Source organism: Conger conger, chromosome 14 (assembly GCF_963514075.1).
Source record: "Conger conger chromosome 14, fConCon1.1, whole genome shotgun sequence".
NCBI classification, from domain to species: Eukaryota; Metazoa; Chordata; class Actinopteri; order Anguilliformes; family Congridae; genus Conger; species Conger conger.
In genome coordinates, this window is record NC_083773.1 from 22,855,216 (window position 1) to 22,863,079 (window position 7,864).

Below are 7,864 nucleotides of genomic sequence, written 5' to 3' on the forward strand. Positions count from 1 at the left end.
AGGCTGTAACATAACAAAATGTGGGAAAAGTGAAGCGCTGTGAATACTTTCCGGATGCACTGTATATCCTGGAGCAATGGATTTGCAAGCATGTTCTGTGTTGAATCTAAGTAGGATTCAATTCAGATGATGTACACTCAATGAGCACTTTATTAGCTATTTGGCACTTTATTAGCTATTTGGTGACATGGCTCAGGCAGTAAGAGCAGTCGTCTGGCAGTCGGAGGGTTGCAGGTTCGATCCCCCGCCCGGGCTGTGTCGAAGCGTCCCTGAGCAAGACACCTAACCCCCAAATGCTCCTGACGAGCTGGTCGGTGCCTTGCATGGCAGCCAATTGCCGTCGGTGTGTGAGTGTGTGTATGAATGGGTGAATGGAGAAGCATCAATTGTACAGCGCTTTGGATAAAGGTGCTATATAAATGCCAACCATTTACCATTTATTAGACTTATTTTTTAGAATTCTAATGCTGTAGTCTATCCACTTAGAGTTATGATGCATTTTGTGTTCAGAGATGGTCTTCTGCATACCACTGTTGGAATGTGTGGTTATTTACATTACTGGCACCTTTCTGTCACCTTTGATGTCAGTTATTCTCCTCTGAAGTCTCTCATTAACAAGGTTTTTCTGTCTGCAGAACTGTTTTTTTAGCACCATTCTTTGCGAAATCTAGAGACTAGTGTGCGTGAAAATCCCAGGAGATCAGCAGTTTCTGAGATACTCAAACCACCCCATCTGCCACCAACAGTCATTCCACGATCAAAGTCACTTAGATCACATTTCTTCCCCATTCTGATGGTTGATGTGAACATTAAGTGAAGCTCCTGACCCGTATCAACATGATTGTATGCATTGCTGATTGCCAATCTGACAATTGCCTGATTAGATAATCACATTAATAAGTATTTGTAATGAACTAATAAAGTGCTCATTGAGTGTATGTTAACTTCAAGCCCCTGTTAGAAGCTCTGGCAATCAGTGTTTAATGTACATGAACAAAAACACATTTTTATTTATTTTTCTCAAATACCCTTTATTAAAAATATGAACAGTATAAAACAATATGGCACACATATACATAAAGATATCTTAAAAATACAACTTTGAGGTTTACTTCTGTCATAACAAAATATTGAGAGAATAAAATCAACAGACCAGCTGAATAACATAATTTAAAATCATTTAAAACACAATCAATTTATTTAAAAGCAAATTTAACATGTCCTTATTTACAAAACATATTTTTAGTTAGAATGTATTTTTTAAATCTTATTTATGTAGGTTCTCGTTGAGATTAAAATCTCTTTTAAAAGAGAGACCTTGCATATTAAGAAAATACACACACCCTGCTGAATTGATCTACTTCATATCATCAAATAAATGATTGGTAGAATTAGTACATGTGTTTCTACCTGCCTTCTGGAGCATGACTTCAGTTGAGTAAAAAATATAAAAAGAATATGTCATGGGTACCCCCAATCTCAACAAACATTGGTATCACAATGCTATACTGGTACTGTACCAGTGCAAGCAATTTGCTACCACTGGATTTTCAGCTTTGAAAGGCACATCATTTCCTGATGTGCTTTTCTGACAACTCCTGACTCTCATTCTGCAAGAAAGCTGGAACCTGAGCTATTGGCATCACTGTGTGCAGAGCAAAATATGTGCAAAATATGTGCAGACAAATTCTGTAGATCACCAAAGCAGATATAGACATGCCAGCATGCCATTTGGGCTCAGAAGGTTCTGCCAACAAGGATTAGACTCACAAAATAAGAGTTTCCTCCACAAAGAATATTGAAAAGAAATAATAATAATGAAACTTCATAATTGGTTCATACAACCTACTTTAGCCAAAAATGGCTTACTTCATTCTGCAAACACCACCCCCAGTAGTGAAGGGATATAAGCAATGGGTCTGTGTGTCTTTGGCCTTTTGGATGGAGTTCAGTGCCATCTTTAGCGCCGTTTTGTGTCCGTGTCTATCCAGGACTCCTTCTCATGATTGCATTACTTCCTCACATCCGTGCATCCACTTCACATTGCAACGGCCATCTCTCCCAACTTCCACCCGCTCGAGTTCTTCCCAAACTTGTACACAAGCCGTCGGCCATCCACCCGCTCCAGGATCTCCCTTTTGTAGTAGTACCTGCAGGACGGACAAAACCAAATTAGTGCTACTCGACAAGCCTTTTTGTTCAATTTATAGGTTATGATGAAGGACTATATGCATTTGTTCAATTTATAGGTCCTAATGATGATGGATTATATACTCTCAGGAAGTGTATAGTGTGGCTTCCATAGAAGAACCCTTTATGGAACCCTCTGTAATAGGTGTGAAGTGTGAAAGCTTCCAGACAAAGAACCATCTTGTCCGGCAAAGAAGGACAAGGTCTTCTATGGAACCACAGGGTTCTTTAGGATATTTTTTTCTGAGAGTGTATGTTGATGAAGCGTCACTATTTCAGTACGCCAGCTCACCTCATGGCACGGCTGAGCTTCTCATAGGTCATGCTGCTGTTCTTCTTCCTCTGTCCCCACAGCTGGGCCACAGCCTCTGACTTCAGGAACTTGAAGACTCCCTCTCGCCGGTCCTCCCACCTCATCAGCCCGTTGTTCTGCTCTGGGTGGATCAGGATATCCCGGATGAACTCCCACAGGTGTGAACCTCTTGGGGCTGTGGAGGGGTAAAGACAGAATGTGTCAAAGCCAGGCCAGACCCAAAAAAGGATAGTTTGGTTTTGGTGTGCCCCTCAGCTATCTCTGGTTAATTAAGTCAAATATAAAGGTTTCCTGATTTATAGTTGTGTACTGTTGTCAGTGTTCTAGAACTCCATTCCTTTCCATTAAAAGTAGCGATTGTTACATCAGCATTAGAATGTTCGGTGAAGAACATCCTAATCACATGACTCTGATCTCACACCATAAAGGGGTAAGAAGTTTAACGGGAGAGGGCAGCAGGTCCTAATGAAGAACTACACGCCCATCTTACTAGTACAGATTACATTTAATTCTTCAGCAGATGTCATGCCATACAAATGGAAAATGACTCAAGTATGCTGCCCTGGATTATCAAGCCAACAAGTAGGGGTGACCTTTGAGGTGGAGCAGCTGAACTTACTGTGCTTGTTTTTCTTGGCCTCGATGAAGTATTCGGAGCCACGGCTGAGTTTCCTGGGCCTCCCCCTGCTCCTCTTACATGGCTTAAACTCCTCTTCCTCCACCTTGAGTTCCTCTGTGAAAAGGAGCAGCACAGCAGGACATCACACCTCTGGATCCAGCTCAGGGGGCAGATCAAACGCACAGCCCAGTAGCTCCTCCACAGACTGGGCTCAATAAAACCCTTTGATTGCACCTCCCCACCCCTATCTCAGGTTATGACACCTCAGTGCGGGAACTGCAGAATCATAAAATATCACTTTTTAGGGCAGAGCTTTTAGAACTAGAATAAGAACGTCGATGCTAAGACCCAGCCAAGGAGTTTATTATTGTAGTATAGTAGTCACTGGGGGTCGTTTTGAAGGTGTGTACATAGACTTCTGAGCTTCTGCAAGGCTTTGGGTGGTAAAGTAAGGGGCTCTATTTCATACATGGTGGATGCAGGTACAGCTTGGGCAATTCTTATACAGCAAGCTCCACTTAGTCTAGTTCACTGTGCTGAGGAAACACAAGGCGATGTGACAGGACTCACTTGCACTGAGAGGGAAGTGCAGATTCGAGAGCTCTGCGTCAGAGTCACTTCCTCCATATTCAGGGGAACTGGGATTCAGGAAGCTCAACATTCCTGCAGGTACAAGAAAATCATGAGTCACAGTTTCTAGAAAACTAGAATTTATTAATGGACTAGAAAGAGTTCAATTTACATATGTTATAGGAGTATCCTCTCATTTAAGGTGTACAAGACTGAGATTTGTGCTGCTACATCACATATCCCTGAACCATATCACATTCGGGGCTTCCATTTGACACATAGCCTTGAGACTCACTTGAGTTTGAGCTGTCCAGGCTGTCGGGGGAGGTGGACCCGGATTCATAGCCATTATCGCTGGAGGGTGTCAAACCTCCGCCCGTGTTCACTTTGTCCCCACTGATACCAAAGTCGTTGGCTTTCTCCTCTGTAATACATGACAAGGACCGGAATAAGATAACACATCCCTAACACCTGTGACGCACAGTAATTATTCACAGCTCGTAAACTGCGCTACAGTTCATCTCTTTTGCTGATAGCAAGTGTTATCTCCCACCATCATCGTGACTAATTCTCATCACAGTGTCCTGCTCTGGTTTCACAGTGACCTGCTGTAAAAGCTGCTGGGCTAACCAGTGCAGTGATAAAGCACTCAGACAGTGAAGAGTGAAATAGAAGTGTCTGAACAAAGTGTGTGTTATAACTACACCCAATTGCCCCCCCTTACATTCCCCTCACTGTACCTCCATTGACGATGACGGTGCTCAGGAGTTTGAAGTCATCACCTCCAGACATGGTCAGGAATTCTGGGAAGTCATCAAGTAAGTTGTTGAGCAAGTCATACGTTGTGCTCAGGTCATCCACGCCTGCAATCACGATACAGCGATTAGAAAACTTGCAACAAATCAAAAGACCTGTTTGTTTGTTTTTCAGGCAATATGCATATTCCACCTCACTAAAGCATTATTTCACCTGGCACAGGGAACGCATTTCTCTCCATTGTGGCTCATGTTACACCATTTAAAGACTGAGTGCAACCTAAAACTTTTAATTAACCGAGGCCAGTTCCTCCTGCTCTGAGAGGTAATTTGTTTTCAGATTAGCTATCTATAATTCACTAACTTTCCCTTGACCAATGTATTTACTCCCTCATTCACAAATCTGGCAGCTCTTTTAACAGGGCCAGCAGGAATGAGGGCTGGAGTGCAGGTCTTGCCACTGGATGTTTGTCTGTCCTTTTTTTTCTGCCCTTCGCCATCCTCAATTTTAAAAAGTTCACGTTTGCCAAAATGTCAAATGATGAGCTAGTACAGGGTAATCCAGACATTTTGTTTGTTTCCTAAGGACTATCTACCTACAGACACTCTGACAGACTGAAGGATAACAGCCCGTATCCTGGCTCTTTGGCTTACCGGATTTGGCCTTTTGGTCCTGGAGGCTGTGGTACATCCTCTCTCCCAGGGGTCCAAACATGGACAGTAGCGTTTCGCGGGAGAGTTGGCACAGAATGGAGCCATCCATAGAACAGCTGGCCATGCTCAACATGCTGGCGTCAAACTTGCTCTCTTCAATATTGTAGCTGATCCACTCCAGAACGTTCTGTTTGGTCCAGCACTGAGGGGCCAACTGGTACCACTTAAGGGGCACTAAAAAAAAGTAGATTTGCATATCAGTAATGCACACAACTGTATTTATGTTTTTTTTGTTCTTCTACAAGCATGCATGGATCATAAGCTAATGGATTCACTATGGGCAAATTATGTATACTTGTGGATCTAGGACACTCATTTATCTCAGTCTCCAGAAAGGTGCCACTGGCTGCCCTGTCGAAAGTTCACCAACGACTACAGAGGCAAACAGCAATTGACAGTGCTCATCACACTGACTCTGGGGCTAGGCATTGATCCAAGGTGAAGAACAATGAATCAGCCAGTCCCCTCTCTCAGCTTGTTTGTTCAAGCCTGGCAGAGTCCGGGCCTGTGGTTTATGGTTTCGGTGAAATGGAATGCTTGGCAGCACACTTATCTCGGCTCATGGTCAGAGGCTGTTAACCTAGTTGCACACCTGACACCGGTCGGTCTAGTCACGCCAGCGTCTTATCGGATCGGCAAGTTAAACATAGTTTGAGGCGTTATTTAAAGATGGCAAACGATCGCCCGTGTTCTGGGCGTGATCGATACGGCAGCGGTTAGACATTTTCTAGCCAAGTTAATGATTAGAAAAAAACAAAACAGACTAGATCATCGCAAAGTTCAGAACTAGACATTCGATAGCAGGCAATAAACTAAATTAGTAAACATGGTGACTAAACCTACTTATAGTTGCACCATAAGTATGCTTGTTGATTGTGTTGTAGATGTATAAGTGAGAATGTGAATATTGTATGGTATATTCAACACATATAATCGACACATTTTCTTGAGTCTTTTAACCTTTTGATTTGATTTTCTTACCCAGGAAATCACTTGTAAATTGTATGTTGGTTAGCTGTGGATCCCTCATGACTGGGAGAGCTGTAACTGGTGGGGTTAATGGATGCTCCATAGTGCCAGTCTGGTACATGGTCCAGTTGGCATCAGTGAGAATGCTGCTGAGATCGTTGGAAGCCGACATCAGATCTGTTTGTCAAAATATGAAAGGCAGTCTTTAAAACGAGAAAATCCATTTGAATCTAAGCGACAGAGAATATATATATATATGTGATTAGGATATATATTGCAACTTTCATCATCACAGTATTTTCATTTTTGTATCATTCTCAAAAGGCAATGAAAACAGCGCTATTTTTAATAAAGAACACATTTCAGCGTATGCTACAATTGCATGTGTTGTATTTTATTGCACATTGCAAAATGTATTAATAGTATAGTATAGTCCATTATATTTTTCACTTGTCCATCCAAAGTGGTCATTCTGAATGTTTTAATTAAGTTTTAAAAAATCTTAAATGACAATTCTATTTCAAAAACCAAATGGTCAGTTTTCAATTAGTAAGTGTATTATTGTTGATATTTAATATATAATTTTCTGACAAATGACAAATACTGAGACAGACCTTAGGCAACCAATGAGTGAAAAAAATTAATAGTTTTGCCTACCTGATTGGATGGAACAGCAAAAAAAAAATCTAATGCAAGAATGTAATTAATCCAATTTGTGAAGTTTGATTCCAGAGATTCTGATTCGGTTCAGAGTTACTTTGAGAAGTGCTGTGAACATTTGAACTAAGACAGTCAGGTGCACCTGTTGCTGATTCTACCTGTGAGCAGATCAGTATATATGCGTCTCCCAGGTGGGCGGGCCCAGGTGAACGTGCTCACCAGCTAGAGGTAAAATTCCGCAGCAGCTCTTGGCAGGAGACATGCCCCTTTTTATGGAAAGCTTAAAAAAGGAGAGAAGAAAAGACAATGGCAACAACACAGACCTCCCCCCACCCCACCCCCACCTGTAAAAACCTCTTTCCATTACACATCCTCCGAGCCCCAGGGCTATGTATCTGAATACAGAAGGCACTCTGCTAGTCTGCAAACACCAAAAACTGTTAATCATTACATCAGGCTACCCTTGAATTGTCAACAGGTTCTTTTGCTGACATATTCAGAGATGCATAGCGTAGGAAGCCTTTCCCTAAGCTAACCCTCAGCACCAACATCTCTGCTATATTTTGCTGTGAAGGATGAGATCATCTGTGCCAATATTTAACTTGGACCACACGGGATGATTTTTTATCAGGGATATTTCCACACAAGTGGGGAAAAGAGGACCGGCTGAGCTAAAATTGAACTGGAAGATATTTACTCAATACTGGCGGCAATCAGTGCAAGCCATACATTCAAGAGTGACATGACAGAATGGTGAAGAGAAAAGGCTTTCCAAAAATAAAAAAGGTACACAATGATCAATGAATGCTCCCATGGCAAATGTATTCCCATCAGTTCAATACAACACACAACAGTCACATACACAAAAATGTGTATTTTACAACCTACCAGATTAGATGCCATAATTGCCATATTGCCCTCTTTATAACCAAGTGATCATTTCTGACCTGAGATGTGTGGGAGGTGAAGTCTGAAGTTTTCATGGAGGCAGTCGTATGGCTTTGTGCCACTACTGGCAATTCTGTTAAATTTTCAGAACATTTCCATGCAAAGGACCTCGTTAACAAACAGGGT

The 7,864-nt window shown here is 42.0% G+C and overlaps 1 protein-coding gene across 2 annotated transcripts; it reads right to left on the reverse strand.

The window, feature by feature from the left end:
* Window positions 1–1,011: 1,011 nt before the first annotated feature.
* Window positions 1,012–6,938, reverse strand: elf3 (E74-like factor 3 (ets domain transcription factor, epithelial-specific)). Of its 2 annotated transcripts, none has more exons than XM_061220339.1 (9): window positions 6,788–6,938; window positions 6,143–6,307; window positions 5,102–5,335; window positions 4,433–4,495; window positions 3,988–4,116; window positions 3,693–3,785; window positions 3,123–3,236; window positions 2,483–2,678; window positions 1,012–2,150 (listed from the first exon to the last, which is right to left on the reverse strand). In XM_061220339.1, the coding sequence occupies exons 2-9, from the start codon at window positions 6,300–6,302 to the stop codon at window positions 2,039–2,041; spliced, it is 1,101 nt and encodes a 366-aa protein (XP_061076323.1). In that variant the 5' UTR covers window positions 6,303–6,307; window positions 6,788–6,938; the 3' UTR covers window positions 1,012–2,038. The 2 variants fall into 2 exon arrangements, with proteins under 2 accessions (XP_061076323.1, XP_061076322.1); XM_061220338.1 differs by having other exon boundaries at window positions 1,013–2,150; window positions 4,433–4,555.
* Between the last annotated feature and the right edge of the window lie 926 nt (window positions 6,939–7,864).